General features: G+C 43.4%; 2 protein-coding genes across 4 annotated transcripts; one reads left to right on the top strand and one right to left on the bottom strand.

Annotated features, from left to right (window-relative positions):
• The first annotated feature begins 216 nt into the window (after positions 1-216).
• Positions 217-16,816, top strand: LOC143362526 (SEC23-interacting protein). Of its 3 annotated transcripts, none has more exons than XM_076802773.1 (9): positions 217-507; positions 9,835-10,287; positions 11,066-12,699; positions 12,816-13,298; positions 13,771-13,942; positions 14,012-14,451; positions 14,557-14,923; positions 15,005-15,332; positions 15,419-16,816. In XM_076802773.1, exons 1-9 carry the CDS (start codon positions 375-377, stop codon positions 15,675-15,677), a joined length of 4,269 nt encoding a protein of 1,422 aa, XP_076658888.1. In that variant the 5' UTR covers positions 217-374; the 3' UTR covers positions 15,678-16,816. The 3 variants fall into 3 exon arrangements, with proteins under 3 accessions (XP_076658888.1, XP_076658889.1, XP_076658890.1); XM_076802774.1 differs by having other exon boundaries at positions 220-507; positions 13,792-13,942; XM_076802775.1 differs by lacking the exon at positions 217-507 and adding an exon at positions 6,222-6,243.
• On the bottom strand, positions 991-10,985 carry LOC143362528 (uncharacterized). The gene is made up of 13 exons (XM_076802776.1): positions 10,901-10,985; positions 8,605-8,761; positions 7,725-7,807; positions 7,228-7,325; positions 7,021-7,155; positions 6,818-6,947; positions 5,724-5,936; positions 2,805-2,905; positions 2,114-2,730; positions 1,880-2,039; positions 1,664-1,790; positions 1,408-1,581; positions 991-1,319 (listed from the first exon to the last, which is right to left on the bottom strand). The coding sequence occupies exons 1-13, from the start codon at positions 10,938-10,940 to the stop codon at positions 1,132-1,134; spliced, it is 2,223 nt and encodes a 740-aa protein (XP_076658891.1). The 5' UTR covers positions 10,941-10,985; the 3' UTR covers positions 991-1,131.
• Positions 16,817-20,356: the final 3,540 nt, after the last annotated feature.

The following is a 20,356-nucleotide window of genomic DNA, read 5'->3' on the forward strand; positions in this document are numbered from 1 at the left end:
CGTGATGTTTTTTGTTAATAACTCCTTAACGAAGCTGCGTAGAACATTTTTGTAAATAAAAAAGTTACATCAAATGACCTCAGGAATCAGCCCATTTCAGGAAGTACAATATTTTTGGAGCACTCTGCAGCTATAGCCTGTAATCAAATCGTGCGAGACTGGACAAGAAATGAAACACTGCTAGGAATTTTGTTCTAGTAGTATTTTCAATTGTTGACCATTGTTGAGGGAGAAATCGTGCTCATGCATGTGTTGCACGGTGACATAACATGCGTGTTATATGGTGAATTGAAAGTGTTTTTTTGCGAGTTGTAGTTTAGTTATCTTTTGATGGCAGTGTTTATGTGCCGCGTGGTGCCAACGTCACTGTAAATATGAGTGGTGCATCACGTCAAATAAAAAATCCGTTATTATCGGCAGCCGGTGAAGGTTTTCCTTACGAAAATTATGGAGAAAATGCATTGCTGGTTCCAGTTACACCTACCACACCTGCCGTGCTCCGAGATGGTGAGTTAATTAACGAAACACCTGGGTGGGGCTTCCATAGGTTCATATGTTCGTAATCTTGACAGCACGTGACGGCCTTTGTGTATGACAGTTATCAGAAACGTATTAATCAAGAGAACCAATTAATTGTGTTTGTTCATTGTTTGTTTCCTTATCCCATTGTTCATCTTTTGCGAGTAATGTTTTGCATTAACCGTTTCTAGATACTGTTCGTGTTTGTGGTTATAAAACCTAATTCTATATGTTTTCAGCGTTTATTTGTTCCCTATTAATTTACATAGTCATCCTTATACTGCCATTTGCAGTCGATCTGTGTTCAATTATTATAAAATTACATGATGTAATGTCAAACCGAATAGATGAGAACCGAATTTCCTTACTCTTCATTCATTGTGTGTAAATAATGGTATGTGCTCCGAATACTAAAAGTAAAGGATTAGTTAGCATACTTTAGGAAAATGATATTGTTGTAAATGCAATGTAATTTATAATACAAAATTTATCGATGAGTTCTTTTATGTACATTTCTTGGTATGTGCAAGACGAAGAAAATGCATGTCGATCGTTGTGAATATACATATATTGCACATCTAAGTTTTTATGGCTCAGTAATATAAATATAAATTATAAATTAGTTCTTTCAGCTTGTGCAGGTGGTCTAGATCCATATCTTTGCGAATAAGGCAAATCAAGACTCTTTCTTCTACGAACACAACAAATTATCAATACGATGATAAGAATGATGAATAACACAATAAGCAGTGCTCCCACTGAAATAGCTGCTACTTGTGCTTCCGATAAATTATTCCACTCTGCAAACATAACATTTATGAGGCACGTTATTACTGAAATAATGGAAAAATCAAGGACTAAATTTAATGATTGCAGTACTTATATTACCTGTAACATTAATCGTAACAGTGTTATAATTGTTCAATAAGTCCACTGCTGTTATTTTAGTTGTTGTGTCACAACAGGTGGCAGAGTAGAAAAATATTACAGGGTTTCTTGTACCGCTAATAAATTCTGTACGTGGATAAACTTCATTCGATGATGAAATCACACGTTTCAAACCTGTATTAAAAATTAAGCTTACGTTAATCATATAATGATTATAACAATATTTTACTTTACTTTACTTTAGTACAATTGATACCTGAATCGTAGTCTTGAATTGTAAGGTCCATGCTCCATCGAGTTTTGTAACATTGACTCTTGTCCAATTTTCCAGCACAGTTGTTATTGAAAGAGTACTCAACTTTTGGCTTCACGTCATCCGTTAACTGAACATTACACGTTATAAAATTAATTTCATGAAGTTCTTAATAAATTAATGTAACAGAAGATGATTTTATTTTGCATTTATTATCACCTTTGATAGGGAACCCTGCACATATATGTATGCTGATTTTTCCTTTATTTCAGTACCTTGAATGTACAAGGTAACTGTGTTAGCTGTATCAGGGGAAGTATTATCAGGCACAACTATATCTACTGCCACCTGACTCATTTGACCAGGATATATCCACGCACTGAAACAAAATATAAATGAACTTATCCTTTTGTACATATTATATTCGCTATTTGATTTACGTTAGAAACTTACTAGGTTGGCACAACATTGTACACTCTGAAAGGTGTACTCTTAACTCTGAATCCATATCTAACAGGTAGAATGCAGGTATTCATTACATCAAAGACAATTCTGTGTATCGATCCAGGTGCAGCAATTAAATTGGAATTTCTATTCACTTCTATGAGCATCCTTTTCTCCTGTATAGTGTTTTCGTTGCTGTAATTCACTAATTCTTCTAATAATTCCTGATTCTCCGAAGTTTCTACCATTTTCATAGGCAAGTCAGAATTGTCTATTTTTCTTTTGATATCGCCATCGATATTTTCGGATAATGGAATCGAGGATCTCGCATTAATTCCATGCTGTTCCTGAATAAAAGTTGGAAGTTCTTCAACAAAAGACACACTGTGGTTGTTCCTCGAAGCAGTTACGTTCCCGTCATCGGCAAAATTAACGTACTCAACGAAGTTAACGTTTCTAGGTATAGAGAATATCGACGTATCATTCTCATTGAAATTTTCCGGTGTTGTCTCATTGTTTTGCTCCAAGGATCGTTCCCGCATTAACTTTTCATCATTGTCCGTGTTAGGATCGATTCTTAGGTCTGAGTTTTGTTCTTCCAATGTTCTTATTCTTGAATAGAATACCTAGGGAACAAAAATTTCATTACTAGATTTCCTTGTGCCTCTTAGATTGACAATAATTACTCCAAATTGCACACCTTCGCAAGATCATCATTGCTCGTGCTGCCGTCTAATTTCCTGACGTCATTTTCCTTAGTGTTTGGACGGTGTTTCATGAATGACGATTTGTTCATTGTACCTGCAAAAAATCTCCGATTACATTCATGAGTTCTCTAAATTATTTTGAAATAAAATTCAGAGAATTTTTTCCTGAAAAATTTAAAATAATTGCAGAAGTCGGAATTTCGCAGAAATATGTATTGTTATTGGAAAATGTTGTTTTGTGAACCTATTTTTTTTATGTATACACAATTACCGGATATTCGACCAAATTTTCTTACGCAACAGCTTCCGCAACCTCCAAAGATCACCCGTCGAATTTAAGATAAGCAAACATCGTACGACTCACATGAATCGTTGAGTCAAAATTCATTGTTAAAGCCACTAAGTATGTCTAAACATTCGCCGAGAGCGAATAAATAGACGCAGTTGCCTATGCGAGAAGATACTACTTTATTTTCGAATCGAACGCAAAATTCTGTGACGCATAACAGTTGTTTGTACAATTAGCAAAGAACGCTGTTGTTGGCGAGAAGTGAGGAAATCGATTTGCGTGTCAACACGCGAATGTTACAGAATTATTCGTAAGATAACGGGAGCATAACTGGCTGCATGAAAGGAACTGCGTAACATTCGCGACATAAGAAATAACTAACTATAATTTTAACTATCTAACTATAATCTAGCTATAATTTTCATTCAACATTTTACTAGAAGCTTCGTTCCAGTAATCTAATTTTAGGATTATATTCTTAATATACGTTCCCCTTTGTCGCACGATTTATTATCACTTGGAATAACAAAGGTTTCGAACAAACTACTCCGGCGGTACGTTCAATGGAAAATATGAAAAACAGTCGTTATCCGTACCAGGAAAGCGGTTCTATTTATCTGAGACATTGACTGAGCCGAGATGAATGTTCTATAAGTTTTATGGTTTATATCGAACGGAGTGACGACGCTATCACCGGTGCCAGCTGCAGTTGTTAACAAAACGTCAGCATCAACTTATCGCCGGGTGACGTGGGGCTGGTTACGTCGAGTCAAAGTCAAAGCTATTTGGTTAAATAAACGCGAAATTGCAACGAAAATGCACGGTCAAGATACACCGGTAGATAATAATAGAACAGAATGTAAATTCGGCTCGCAGCTACCTTACAATTATTATGATACTAACCATTGAAACCGACCGTTTCATCCACCAGATAACGCGACTTATTGTTTGCCCGGGGGTTCCACGAACATTATATCCACGCTCACTACATGCCATTATTGACTACTTACTGGAACAATATTATCGTGCTATAATTGCGAAAAGCCCTGATCGAAGTAAATTTCTCTATCTCAGACTCCAACAATCGATGCGACTTTAAAGAAGCCTACGAAAAAAGGCAGTTGCCTGAAACCGATTAGCAACGATCTAGACGGAAATCTTTGAAAAGAGTGAAACAACAAGGATAGATTGCTATCTATCTCTGTTAGGCTACCGCACAACATCGCAATAGTTCGAGGCATTGAACATTTCCAAGAAACCGTGCAATTCTAATTGAAAACAGTGAGACTGCAGCTCGCGCGAAACAAAGTTGCACCGTGCAGTCAGGAATGTAAAATAAGATGCAAAATTGGTCGCTGGTCGCTGAACAAACATGCTCAAAAATCGTGTTCGAGGTTCAAAAATCGGCAAAATCTCAGCAAGTCGAGTTTCACTCGCAGGAACGACTGGCCTCGTTTTTTACGGCAAGGTCTTCGGTTGTTCTCCCGCAATTCTGACGATTTGCATAGGAGCTGATGAAGTCGGCACGCATCGAGAAAAAGTTCGCGAATCTCGTTGCTTCCTGAGAGCGAGGCGTGCGTCAGCCGAACGCGCGCGAGCTTGAGCAAAGGGCAGCTCGCCGCGTGTTGCACAACAGCAACCGAGTGGTATCTCTTCGCCAAAAAGCGAAGACGAGGTTGCCAGTTGTCAGAAGCGTGTCGTCGCGAATACGCGCCGCGATATCGAGCTTCCGTGCGGTTTCGGAATCGCGAAACTGATACCTATATACATTACCTCGTGCTCGACCTTCGCCGAGATTAATTAATCGAAACGACTGCTGTGTTTCCGTATGCTAATTGGCCCATTGTCTGGCGAAACTATCGAAATTGTGTCGGCGATCGCGATCGAATTCGCTGACCGCAAATCAGACGTGGTCCGGACAACGGTAAGTCGAGCGTGCGAGTTTTCCTTCGGATTTTCTGCGATTAGTGTGTCACCGATATTTTTCTCAACCCTTATGCCAGTCTCCTCAATTTTCTGTGACGATAATGTTCTACTTTTGTAGCTCCAACGGAGATTTCTGTGTCTCGAGTGTGAATCGATTGATTAGGTGCACAAATTGGATCTAGGGATCTGGGATACTGATATACTACTGATGAGTTCTACGAATATCGTGCAACACGTTAGGATAATAAATAGCTGCGCACACAAAATTAGTCGGATTTTCTTCGTGTGATCTACAAAGTCGTGATCGTCACACATACGTGACGCGAACGTGTTAATATTAACAGCAAATACCAGCGATCTTGTAATTCGAAATAGTTCGGAAGTTTGCAAGATATTATTTTAACCTGTAATACTGGTTCTCTTTTTACACGGTATGCTTTTGCATAAACAATTGCCGCGTGTGTTTCTAACAGGAATCGGTTAGTTCTACACGATTTTTCGACTTTCGTGCAGTTTCTTGGGCATGTTTTATTTATTTTCACGCAGCTTTTAATGTTTTCGATCGTATAGACAGAATCGTAGAGCATGCCACCGATGTTGCAATGAAAAAAGTAACCGGTCGGTCGTAATTACAGAAATTACTACCAGAATGTAATGGAGCGAATTAAATATTTTTTTGTTTTAATTGTTCGCTCACCGGATAGCCGCGGGACAAGCAGTTCTTCCGTTGTTTCGGCATGTTTTGTCCTCGCAAAACCGTCGGCGGTGAAATGGTACTTCGAATTATCCTCCCCTAAGAGCTTCATCCACCACTCGCCAGGGGGTGCGTTGTTCGTGTCGATTCTCACCCCGTCCGTCTGACCCTTGCGTGTCCAAGACACCACAGTGCCGAGCCATGGCACCGTCACGTCTGTTAATTAAAATGTGTGCAATTGGTGCTCGGTCGTCCTCGGAGAATCACTCGATACCGCAGAGATTCGCATCGAGAATTCGCATCGAATCGTGCGCTATGTTTTTCGCGGGAGGAAAGTCTCGCAGCGATACAACAAGTTGTTAACGACGCTCACGGCCGCGAACACTGAGAGAGGGATCATGCCACCGTTGTGCAAAGTGTTCCCTACGATTTACCCACCAAAGCAAAGAGTTAGCTGCTTGATGTAATGCTGCGATCTCGGACCGAGTCACCTGAGAGGACTATGCGGTCGATACGATGAACGGTACGTGAAGGGAGCGAACCAGCGCGAAGAGAGAGCAGCAATTCTGCTAATTAATTTACGTTCCGCCTCGCCTGTTTTTCCGCAATTCCCTTATTACCGGGGGCTTGTTTGTTGCATCATTTTTGGCTTTCTACTTTTCACAATATTCGTTTTTCTCCTCGATGCGAATTCGTCTACACGGGAGACTCGTCATCCGGCAATGCTTAATTAAAGATTTTAATCGCGTTCGCGAAACGAACGTCTCATTAGACAATCAGCGTTAGTCCACGTGCGGGCGTGCGCGCTCCGAGAGTTGAAAATTATTTTTAGTTTACGCTGCTCCTGCGAGTTCTAGGCCTATGCCGGAGTCATTTCTGACCCGCACCGATATTTCCCTACGCTTTCGATACAAGACGATCGCTCGGGACCGGCTTTCGTCGTATTTCGGACAAACAAGAAGAGGAATCACTGCGGCACAGTATACGGAAGGTTAAAGCGATTTGCAATCCGTCGATCGATCGAACTAATTCTTGATCGGTTTAGCTGCGTGTCCTTGAACCTCAGTCTACCGACAAGCGAACAGTCGCATACTCACTCATGGGAATGCGGAGAACAGCACCCGACACGTTCCCCTCGACGTTCATGACGATTCGATCCACCTCGTTGTCCACCAAAAACTTCGTTTCCGTTTCGCCGGTCAGATCGCGTCTCCTTGCCACGTTCACCTGGAAAGAGTGATCGAAATCTTCAGTATTGGAAGCTGAGAGGTCAGGGTAGGGAGAAGGTGCAAGCACTGACGAGCGTTTCGAAAGCAGGCCCATCAGCTTCGCCTTCGTTCTCTTCAGCGTTTTGCACGGTCGAGAACACTTTCGTTCTCATGGAATTCGCGCTAGTTTCCGTCTCAGCGGTGCCGCAATCCAGGTCAAGGTACATCTAAAAGCATGAACAAGATTATGAATATTTTCGGTGCGAACTGTGCCGAATGACGAGCGGTGTACAGGCTACCTGACATTTTCTGGGAACGTTGTCCGCGTTTTGTTCGTCCGTCCATCTCGCGTCTGGCATGGCTAACTGCGAGTGGCCTTTCACAACGGCACTCGACTCTGCAATATTTATAGTTTCGGAACAGCGCGAAGGTTTTGCCTAAAGATGGTCTAGCGTTCTTGAAGAAATCCCGAGGAACCGGACCCGCGCGCCCGGTTTGTTGTTCTTAATCGACCAATTTAGCCGCGGAGTTGGCGTAAAAATAAATAACCGCGGGGGCAGGGGCTAGGTTTGTTGTTCGAGCCTTGAAATAACCGATCCAGACTTTCTACTTACAAAATTGCCAATGGGCGTCGTATTGTTTCGATGAACACGTTCCCGGCACGTGCCAATCGGTGTGTACACACCGATGATACACTTTGTTCTATTTTACAATTACTTCCGATGCGATTTCAAATTAATAGTTTCCCTAGCTTCCTTTTCAATCTTCAAACTGTAATTAATTTTACATGACTTACCCGACGTGACGTTGCCCGACCAGAAGATGTTAATGTACTGGAAATCACTTCCGTCCCGGTCGATCCCATTTGCGATGCAATACCTTCAACGAAAATGTTTATTTAACAACGACGCATTCGATACGTTCACGTGTTCGTTTAAGACTGCCAGCAATTTTTAAAGGAAACTGGGCGAAAGTATTTCCGTTTACAACAATCTTGAAGCTGATCAAAATCATACCAAACACTTGTCCTTTAACCCTTAGCACTCGAATGGCGACTGTAAGGCGCCACTAGAAATTTCTGTATCGTTATTCGAAATACTTTTCACGTTATTAAATTTGTTTGTATTTAATAAATTACTAAACACCAGTATTGCACGAGCAAGTTGCACCATTTTCGTATGTATAATACGAAAAAAAGTATATACGTAAGCAATCTGTATCTCTGACAGTGACTTTGTTGTGATTGTAGTTCGATTTTATTTGTTAAAATACTCTCATGAAAAAAAGTATATAGAAGGGAAATATTCTAGGTTGGAAAAAATGTTTCGTTTTGGAGTTAAAATAGCTTCGAGTGCAAATGGTTAACACTAGAACTACCGGACCAGTCGAAATGACTGGTTCCTAATTTTTTCTTTTACAATTACTGGTTTTTTGCAGTGTGACATGGTCTCTTTTACAATTACTGAAATCGTACAAATGTTTTCATCGGAAATTTTTGAATGAACCTCTTCATCGAAGCGCGTATTACAATAAAAGTCGTATGAAGTCTGAACGGGCACAGTCTCGTCACTGTTGCAAAGCAATTTCAGTCGCATTTATTGCTCGGTAGTTCTACTGTCAATTCGCCTAAAATCCCACAACGGATCACTACTTCAAATGCTGAATAACAAACTGACCTAGTACATTTCCCATTGGAAAGAATCACACTTTCTCGCGAAGTATCCTCCGAGGTGTCAATGATCTTCGGGATCCTCGAGCTCGCAGCCGGGATGATCCATTCGGGCTGGTCCAACGATTGCGCACTAGATCTTCGTAGTTTCTGCGGCGCACGTCCTACAAACAATTTCCAATCCTGTTTGAGATCCTCGTTGGCAAACGTGGGAGGGTTCGCGACGGAGCCGTTCAAGCACAACACTAGGCAAAGGAACGTCAAACAATTGGTTCGCGTCTTCATGGTGCTTCTCTCGCCGGTAATCGAGACGGAAGATTAGTCGTATGAATCTACCTGTCACTTATAAGGTCCCAGGAAACTGTAGTTTACAAAAGGGTAAGGTGTCCGCGGTTACGTCGCCGATAACACCGCTCGACAAAGTAAATCTAGGCGTAAACGCAGGCCCGTTGCACAATCGCAGGTGTTTGATGTGCATGCGTGTACAGGATGTGATCGCCTATAGAAATCGGTAATCCGAGGCCCGACAGGACGCCATCGTGCGATCACCTGCGCCAAGAAAAGATACGCGGTATCTTTCATGGTATCTACGCGTCCCCGCCATTGGAAATTACGAGCATTGTATCCTGTTCAATATTGACCCTCCGTGAATAATACCGAGATTTCACGCGTGGGCTGTTTCACGGCTCCGATGACGTCGATCTTCGATCTAGCCGAGGGGAATCACCAAGGTCAAAGAAACAGATTCCCTTCAGGGTTCACGAAGTTCCACTTTCGGATCGTTACGGTTTTAACATTTCTTATTTGCAACTTAATATTTAAATAATACCTGTTGCGTCAGAAAGCATGACACTACTCGAAGCGACATAACGTCAAACATTTACTCTGCAGTGCAGTTCGCGAAGGTCCGACTCGAAAGTAGTTCGAAAAATGAAGAAGCGATCGTTTCAGCGAAAACAGATAAAAAGCGAACCGGAAGGTCGATCAGGATTAACGATGAACGCATATCCTCATTCATCTGAAAACACTGCAGTCCAAAGAGACTGACTTCCTTCAATGTATTCGCATGATTCATACGACTCGTCGTACCTCGGCAAAAGACGTTCGCTAGACAAAATTGTAGTAAAAATGTTTACCGATCTTCGTGGAACGTTAAGTCTGATTCGATTATGATTTATGAGGTGTAATTTTACTTTTAACCGAAGTTGATTTCAACGACATTTCCCGTTGTTTCCAGATGCCGAATCGGAGAGCGTCGTAGGGAAGGGATCAGCGAATTCGCATAATTCACCGGCGGCCCCGACCGACGCTGATGCCGAGTTCACACCCATACCTTTGAACACAGAGGACACCAAGGCTCCGGAGAACCAGCCGGCGAGGCAGGGCTACTTCACCTCGATACTGTCGTCCCTGCCGAATTTGTCCTTGTCGTCCATCACCGGGGACTCGGCCCAGGCAAATCAGGGTCCCGAGAACACGGCGAATCCGCAGGACAGGAATCCTCGTTTGCCACCGTTCGATCCTCGCAATTCGCTGACGGAGACGACCTCGCCGCCCGTTCCTAACTTCTACGAAACGCGACCTTCGAACTTCACCAGGTCCTCTGAAGTTTATCCCGGAAGTGGCTCCACTTTGCCGGCTCCGCCGCAACCAACCGCTGCTCCACCCACTATACCTTCATCGCGGGACGGTGAGGCTTTTCACTGCTATAGGGACTTGTATAGCAAACGAGGAATGGGGTGTGGATCAGAGCATTTCCAGAAATGTCAATTTGTTAAACTCCAGGATTAGTTAGCCCACTTTTTCAAGCCCTTGAAGCTCACCTAAAAGGCAACCGCTGAATCAGGAAAACTGGCCGAATAAGTTTTAAAAGATTAAATGAATGCAAGGTGCAAATGATTGCTTATCAACGGGACACTGCACCGCTGGACGTAAACATCGTGTTGCATAATATATCGTAAACAACGTATTACGGAAACTACTGAACGGAAAATTCTGGCGGTTTCACCTTATTAGAAATCGTTACGTTATTTCTGTAAAAACTTTCCTGCGTACTGTGTTCAATTAACAATTGATAAATTACACACAGCGGAACGATTGTATAGCATGACAAGGCCTGTCCTATCTATCTGTCCTGTAAATCTAAAAACTGTCCGATACTCATTGTCAGTTGCCAGTTACGCTGGACATGAAGCTGGAGTGGCATAAGGTCGCAGGAGCGGTCGACAGTGACACGTAAATGTCTTGCGTAATTGGTTCACTCTATACCTCGTTTGCGGCTTTATTAATAGTCTTTTTCGTACCCGTGCGACCGATATACTTGAGAACAGGCTCAATTTTCATTTTGAGAGCTCTTCGATACCCGTGGGTACTCTAGCATTTGTGTTCAATCCTTAAGAGGACTTTCAAGGAAGTCTTTGATTTAGAATTAATTGTTAAAACTAATGGTTGATTATTCCTCTTTGTAGGACCCATTTCGTACCGGCTTGGCAACCAGAGACGCCTCAAGTATGCGCCACCACCTGAATTGACATCAACCACGTCGAAACCATACTCGGCCCCAGCGGTGCAGCCGGTGTTCACCCCACAGAACGTTGCACCGTTGTCCATCTTCAACCCGAACGAATCCGCGGCTCCAGTTCCAGCCTACCAGCCCGTCGAGGCTCTTGCATCGACGAACTCGCCGTCGGTTGAACTGTCAACGCCCGAGCAGCTGTCCCAAGCCAACTCTCTGCAGGAGTCCTTCAGGTCCAGTCCAATTGCTTCCGCGGTTTCGTACAGCTCCACCGGTACTCCTCGAAGTGCGACACCTCAGAGTCCAAATTCCGGCTACGAGAGCGTGCCCTTGAGAACAACGGTTCCCCAATCGTTGTCCCGACCGATTCCACATCGAGCCCAAGAAACAGCCACCCCACAGAACACGCCGGTGAACTTCCCTTTCCCTGCGTTCGGCTCGTACCCCATTCAACCAGACTTTCTGACCTCGACGAACCCCGAGAAGGGTGCTACAAGGAATCTTCCCGGTCAGGTGGAACCGCAAGCTACGAAGGACATCGTCACTGCGTCTGGCACCGAAGCTAAGCCAACCGTAACGTTCGCTCCCAGCTCTGCGATCCAGATTTCGGAGAAGCTAGAACACTTGCTCGCAGAGAGAGAAGAGGAGTCCTCGAAGTTAGCTACCGAAGCTTCCGCGAGACCCGAGGAGAGTACAGCAGACGGTCGATCTACCGAAGCTTCTGATAGCACATCTACCGACGTTACAGAGAAGAACAGTTTCCTGAAGCCAGAACCTGCTCGGCTCCCTCCACGAGAAAGTCCTGTGACCAGTCCTCCTGAAGAACGACCAGTAGAAGAAGCAAAGCTCGATGCTGCGCAGAGTCATGCTGCGCCTTCGAACGTGCCAGCTTTCCAACACTTTCAGTCGTTCCCATTGACCTCCAGCTTTCCGGAGCAGCCAGCACAACAGAAGCGTTTAAATAGCACACTAGAGACCTCGAGTTCCAGTGCTTTTGCCGATCAACGATCGGATCAACCAGCTATCTCGTTCTTCGAGACAAAGAACGTCGGACAGTTCCCGCCCCTGCATTTTAAGGAAAGCAACGTGAACGTTGACTCGCTGGCGACCACCGCGAGAAATGATTCGCAGCAACCACACGCGAACACGGTCTTGAACTCGTACTTCGACAATCCTCAAGCTTCTCAACCGTTCTGGGACACCGGTTCAGCTTCTAATGCCGGGATTGTTGGCACGACAGGTAGCACTCAACCTGCCCCACCACCGCCGCTGTACAATCCTCTGCAATTTCAAAGCACGTTGCATAAACCACCGGCACCGAGATACCAGCCGTATGTGTCCCATTTCGTGCAACCGCCGCAGCTGCCAGTGAACCAGGCTCAACATTACTTCGAGACTCTGTCTGGACCGCCGCAAACGCACGACGCGGCGACCGGAAACGACAGCATCTTCCCGCTCATGCCTCCTGGGATCACACATGTACCCGAGCCGACGGGTATCGCCACTCTGAGTCCAGTTCAAATGTCAATTAACCCGCACAGTTGCCGCACCACCCCGGACGGCCTGAGCCCCGATTTGCAAAACCTGGTGAGACACGATTTGCACGGTAAACTAATATAACTTCTTAAAAAATGTGAAATTGTTTGGTCCCGTTTGGAAAATGTTATTCTGTTCTGAAGAGATTGAGATCTTTTCCATTCCAGGCTGTGGATCCGTCAGAAAAACGCATGCAGTACAGGGCGGTGTATCATCATTGGTTCTATCGCAAGGAGGTGGAACACAAAGTGTTATGGCTTCCGTTTTCCATGCAAGATAGCTTGCGCTTAGAGGAGGTTCATAATTCCACCGAAATTACCCCGGAGACTACCATCGCCACCGACGGCGGTCGTTACGATGTCGACATTTTACGACGGCAACGGTCTCCCGTTTATTGGAGCGGGGCGTCGACGGAAGTGCGACGATGTTCCTGGTTCTTCAAAGGGAGCAACGAGTCCGCCTACACACCCTACGACGAGGGCACAGCCGCGAAACTCGAAGAGGAGTACAAGGCGGCTTGCGTGACGAATAGGTGGAATCGGAGGGTCGATTTGAACAACGGGGAGTACATCATCTTCTACGGGGCCACGGTCCAACTTCATTACACTTCCACGTCTCCGGAGGCGTCCGGTTCCTGGAGCAATAGCACGGTAAATCTTCTAGTCGTCAACCCCTAACTGACCAATGCAGATTCGTTTCGAACCAGTTTGTTAATCTGCACATAATACTTCATTGAAATGCTAATTCATCTGCTACAGCTTTGCTATAACTAATCCATAGATAAATGCCTGAATGCTGGGAAGCCTTTGCAGATGGCTCAAGCAATCAATTGTGCCGACAACTATGAAAATATCATGAAAATATATTCTTCCTTTCGAAATGTTCAGCGATACGATCCCCAATCTAATTGAATAATACTATTTTCGCAAAGTAACGCAATAGAAAATTCTAGAAGACGATTTTGATAGTCATCGGCACAGTTAAGCAACGCTGCCTATTCTACTCGAGCCGTAAAACTTGCAGCAACGAAACTTCGGTGAAAGTGCTTTCGGGCGGCGCATTATTTGCTGAGAATAATGCACGCATGATTCTGTTGGAAATGTTCAATCATGATTTGTACAGGAGGACAGTGCATATTTACAGGGTGCTGTCAGCAGACCGCGGACGATAAAACGGGGCCTGGACGAGTTCCACATTGAAGATGGCGAGCCTGAGAAGGTGGATCATCTTCTGTTCCTTGTCCATGGTATAGGAAGTGTCTGCGACTTGAAGTTCAGGACTGTCGAGGAAGTCGGTAGGTACTTGAATTCATTTTTAACGTTAATTAACTCGTTAATTTCGAATGACACAATGTGTTCTGCAGTCGACGAATTCCGGAGCATAGCACTGCAACTGGTGCAGTCGCATTATCGAACAGCCAGCGAGCAAAGAGTCGTGAACAGGATAGAACTGTTGCCAGTCTCCTGGCACACAACGCTCCATTCCGAAGACACGGGGATCGACAAGAAATTACAAGCCATCACGCTGACTAGTATACCGAAGCTACGATACTTCACCAACGACACGCTGCTCGACATACTTTTTTACACCAGCCCCGTCTATTGTCAGACCATAATGCAAACAGTCGGCAGCGAGATTAACAGGCTGTACACGCTCTTCAAAGACAGAAACCCGGACTTCGACGGTGGAGTTTATTTAGGTGGCCATTCGTTGGGCAGCTTGATTCTGTTCGATCTTCTGTGTCATCAGAAACCATTGATCGAGGACAAATCGAGCGACGAGAACGAAACGGCCGAGGAAAAAGTTAGTATGCCTGGACTGACTCGTTTAATTGTGAAACAAATTCCGCAGACTAATGGTTTCACTCTATCTAGTCATGCTGACGAATTGTTTTTGTACTTTTTGCAGAACGAGGAAGACAACGAGTCCTTACGGCCAGTATCTAAGCGAGTTGTAAGGAGACGTCGTAGTAAAAAGATAAATTATGTGATGGGTGTTGCTGGAACCGGTCAGCCTTATATACATTATCCCCAATTGAATTTTCACCCACGTGCCTTCTTCGCCCTTGGTAGTCCGATTGGTATGTTCGTCACTGTTCGGGGCATTGACATGCTCGGGGAAGATTTTGAGCTACCGACGTGCCCGGCTTTCTTCAACATATTCCACCCGTTCGATCCTGTTGCCTACAGAGTTGAGGCACTGATTAATTTGGACGCTAGCAAATATCGGCCGATGTTAATTCCGCACCACAAGGGACGGAAAAGAATGCATTTAGGTAAGCGTTCCACGCGGTTTACATTGCTTTATGTAAAATGGCGAAAATAGGAATTTTTATAAAGATCTGATTATATTGCAGAAGTTAGAGAAATAATGGCTCGCGTCGGGGCGGATTTGAAGCAGAGGTTGATCGACTCCGTGAGGAACACGTGGAACTCGGTCTACAGTATGACAGTGTTTCACAGGCCAGATAATAGCACTTTCGAAGAAGAGATTGACAAGGTGGTGGAGGAGCAATTACAAGAGCCACCGTCCGTGCAAGATCATCAAGCCACCGATGATGCCTGTGAGGACTTCAAAGTGGGTAAGCTGAATGGTGGACGAAGAATAGACTATGTTCTCCAGGAGGCGCCACTGGAAAGTATCAACGAGTACATTTTTGCCGTGAGGAGCCACGTCTGCTACTGGTTGGTTACATTTCAAAAATTCTATTACCAATTGGCGATCTCGTGCCATTGAATGGGTGCTTTAAAACATTTTGATTTTTGTTTAGGGAATCTGAGGACACCATGCTGATGATTCTAAAAGAGATATATGGCTCCGAAGGCATCCAAACAGACGCTCAGCTGCCTCAGCACACGATCCCGATAGAACGAGCTACGCCCTCACCATCTTTGATGCCGTCGCCATCCACGTCTAGTAAAAATAGCATAACCGCACCAGTACCTGGCATAGGAGTGGATCCTACTGCACCGACAACGAGCAAGCCCGTCGGCCCACCTCCAAAGAGTGGATTTGTTAAGAAATCATGATTAAGAAAGAATTGTTTGAACGTTGGAGAGTTTAGGTAATTGAAAAATGAAGGTGACGGCGTGTAATTAATTCCGATTGATCAGGTTGGTGCAGGAGTTGTACCTGACGTTGATAAGTGAATCATGTGAACTGTAAGGATAGCGGAATCGAATCAGTGTTCGTCATTCGCACGATTGTTACGATAGAATATTAGCAAATCTAGTAGGTTGTTCCATAATTTCGTGGTGGTCATTGCTCGCTTATTTCTATTAATATTTCAGACATACCCTCCAAGATTGTTATAAATCACCTTCTCGATGATACGATCACTATTGAATTTCAAAGGTTTTTCTTTATAATACTTTTTATGGTTTTGATACTACCGAATTCTTTGCCCAATAAAAAATATCGTGGTGTAAATGCATCCGACACGGATTTACGGGACGACTTAATGCTACATTAACGTTCCACGATAACGGATTGTTCTTTCACGTGCTCAGAGAACGATTAACCCTTGGACGCTTTGGACTAATTTTGACCAATCGTTTCAAAAAGTTTCACTCAGCTATGAGACTTGTGACGGTGCTCGAGTCGGTAATTGTTAATACTAGGTGCAATAAGAAAAGGATATTGAAGAAACACCTTCAAAAATATTTCTAAATCGGTGTTGAACCAATGTCTAGATAGATCTAGGTACTGCTGACTGAATTCTGGTCATTGACCTCCAGTTTCCAAGGGTTAATTAATTAAACATCGTCTCGTGAATCGGCCTATGGAAGCTATCCGAAGCACAAGCCGGCTAGCTGAAGATAAACTGCGCAAAATTGCATTAATGCATATTGCTAAACGAACGGAATAACTTTGTCATGTTCGATCATGGATCTTATCGACGGACTTAATTCTTGCGATTCGCATTTTTGCAATGTAGAAAATATTTATAGCACTCACCGGAAGAAACACGAACACGCGCAAGCCAGACTTTCTCATGTGGGAAAAAGATTATTCATATTGTTTACTGTACATATAAATGCATATAAATGAAATGAGATATATATATATATATATATATAATTTTTTTCAGATCTATCTTGCATTGTGAGAATGTAAGTGTAATTTTTCGGAAGTGCAAGGATTTTAATAAAACACGTTATTCTTATAATCAAGAGTTCACAGAAGCCCTCTTGACACTCCTTTTACAGTTTTAGTTTCTCGATCTTTCTTTACACGAATGGTTGTTACAAATACTGTTTTATTTAAAATAGTTTAAGTAAGCTTATTCTTTATTTGTTATACTCATTATCGAACTTCGTATGCGTTTTAGAACAAGTCAGAAGGAGTAATGTAATGTGCCGACCGAATTACGCAGATAAAGGAACAAGCTTTTCCTAATTGGCCAAAAAGCTGTGCAAGATTATCACAGACATAATTGGAAAATCGCGTTCCCCGAGTTGTGCCAATTTCGCCGCAATCCTGCGATATGGTTTCTCGAACGGTGTCGCTGTTCCAGGAGGGATCATCGAATGGCGTCAGCTTATCGTGCCCGGAGTTTTTAGTTAGCCGACATAAAAAAGAATGGTTCGGCACATGCATGGGTATCACGAAACGCTAATTAATTGCGGTGCACGTCCACAGGGCTGGCGGGGGCCTGCTTTGCATTTTGCGTGCAGGTCCTCGTAAAACTACATGCCTGTCAGCCCGAGCGAATTTCAAGATGATTTATCGTCCCGGCGAAACTAAGTTTTTCGCGATACTTGCCGGGTGGGTTCGCGAAACCGAGAGGCGAGCCGGGGTCTCTGCATGCCACCGCATTCAACGGGGCTATAACAACTTGTACCGTCGCTTATGCGATCTGACATCGTTGATCGACTTGTGTTTTATGTCCCTTCCATCCAGCTCAGCTCCGCTTTAAAATATGTTTCCTCTTCTCGCCTCCCGGAATCTCGTCAACCGATTTACCTCGCGAGTTCGCGTGAACCCCCCCTGTTCCCCGTGCCCGGTTGTTAAAGTCGTCCCGACGACGCGGCGGGTTTCTGCTCGATAATCAGCATCTGCGGTTGAAATTTCAACCTTTCCGTTTGCAATCTTCCGACTTCGCGTCTCTCAAAAGAAACGTTCGCAACAACCACTCCGGAATAACTTGGCCACCTTTTAAAAAATCTAATTGATGCCTGCGCTTTTTGCGGACCCGCGCGTTCCCAGGACACGCAAATGGGAACCCGAGGTAACTCGTTCCTCGTCTTCAGCAAAAGCAATTTTACAGGAAAACCTCCTGACTCTTCTACGTCTTCTCTTTTTTGGTCAACGACGTTGCTAAACTCCTTTGACAACGAATTTAACGATGAAAATTTAGCGCATTTTCACGCACTGGAATTATCGAATTATTTCGTTCTCTCTCATTATGTCGCAAACAAAAGTAATGGTAATTTGAACTAATACGCAGGTGTAACGGCGGCTAATTTTCCTTCTTTTTGTGATGAACAGCGTGATTTATGCCCGACCATTGTTTATATTTCGCTGCCGTGCAGTTGTATCAAGGAGTTTTAATATTCCTCGGGACATAACTTTGCCCTTCAACAGCAACCACACCGGGAGACAGACGTTTATGCCTTACAGTGGTAGCAGAAAGTGCAGCGAGGGTAAGATTTTACAACGAGGCTTGCCGAGAGTGATTTACACCTCGGAAAAACTCTATGACGTTTACGATATCTATTCGCCGATTATTTATGGCAGCCGTCCGCGTCGAGGAACGTCCAACCACTCGACACCCATATTTTTCTGTTGTTCCTTCGGAAAAATGTTCGAGATGAATGAAAATCTCCATGGTGGCGTGAAACAAGAATTTTATTCAAGTGTGTGCAGTTTCATTTTACATGTAAAATCGGGGTATCAATGTTTTTAAGGACATTATACTATGTTGTGATTTTATGTTTCAGTGAATCCCAAGAAACAGCATGTATATTGAAAAAGTGGCCAGAGGAAATCGATTAGTACTTTCCCCATATTTTCCACGCAACGAACACGTTGATCTTTTCGTCTATTATACAATAAACAGTGTTATGCAACCGGTTTTGTGATGAGCAGAAGTGCATTCATGAAAATAGGTCTTGATAAGAAATAAATTTCCCTTCTAGTCGGTGACAATTTTTCCAAGTCGATTGTAAAACAGAAAATATTACGTTCAAAATAAATTCGGGAGCAACTTCATTTCCGATGCCAATGACATTTGCCACTGCGCTATATTCTTGGCCTACTCGCTCCTAGAATAGCGCGTTGCCTCGTCGCTTTTGTTCTATAAAGTTTGTTCTGCACATGACAATAAACCGTCCACGCCGTCGTGACACCCATCCGAACAACGGATCCCGATATTAATCACTGTTTATGCATTTTGTAAATTTGGTTTTTGGCCAGTTTCTATGTCGACAGTCCAGTTGGACGCGCGGCTTTTTGGCACACATCCATCTCTCGCTATGTTCTGGAATTACAGACCGTTCTCGGATTTTCTTTATCAAGATTTGGCGATGAAATTCGAATTTCAAATTAATCTTCGGCTTTTGGCTGCGCCGCGCATTTATGACCGACTTAATGTGGTTAGTATTTGTTAAAATAACGTGCTGACACTGATAACAATTCTGGGAAATCGTTTCTGCCCCGGCGCATACTTTTATTCGTACTTTTCTGCGCTCGTATTCTGCGCATTGCCCTTTTCACAATCTTATTATACGAAAAAGATCGCTGCGATCATACAATTCTTACACAAATTTCAGCATTGTAATTTAAAACACAGTCGCAAATAATTTTTGTTTTATTTTTGATTTAGCTTTGATTTTGAGCTTCTCGCGATTGGCGAACAAATTAAATGCGGTTCCACTCTGCCGCATCGATTTGTTTAAAATTCAGCCGCGGACTTATCGTAACTCCCTTTCATGCTCAAAACCTATGTAAAACATTCTCGAGGCGGAAATAATGTTTCCGCTCGGACAGAATTACATTCGTTGATGTAACATAACAATAATTCACGGTAATAACGATTGCGTTTCCACGATAACGTGCCCTTTTTTATTTTCTACGCTCAAAGAGCCTACCGCGGTGTAACTAATACGACACGGTTGTTACGCGACAAAAGGCATAATTTTGTTTATACGTAAATTCTGTCACGTGTCACGCTAATGTAATGCGCTGATAATGATACGCGGCCGTGCAGTTGAATCAGACCAAAAAAATATATATATATATCTATACATATATATTTTAAATGTTTGTCCCGTAATGTTAACGAGACATTAATTTAAATGTGGAGCAACAGTTTCACCTCTAATTACATCGAGCGTGCTGGTACCGTGAAATATATTATACTTGAAATTTTATATAAACACGATGCGCCTGCGTGCACGCATACAACGAATCCAGCTGATGGATCATGCTATTGTTCATTGTAATTAGTGCGTTGTTCGCACGACACGCGGAAACTTATCATCCCGCGATGAATTATTGAAGATCACTTGAAAATATTTCGTATCTTTGGATTTCTCTCTTATTATCCCTACTAAATTGCGAAGGATGGTATCGCGCACAGCATGATATCAATTAACTATGCATTAACACATGTCCGACCGAACGACGAAAATTCGCGTTTCATCGGCAGACCCCGTATGACGAATATTCGTCATCCGGCCGGATATGTGTTAATACAAAGTCATTT

Source organism: Halictus rubicundus, chromosome 17 (assembly GCF_050948215.1).
Source record: "Halictus rubicundus isolate RS-2024b chromosome 17, iyHalRubi1_principal, whole genome shotgun sequence".
NCBI classification, from domain to species: Eukaryota; Metazoa; Arthropoda; class Insecta; order Hymenoptera; family Halictidae; genus Halictus; species Halictus rubicundus.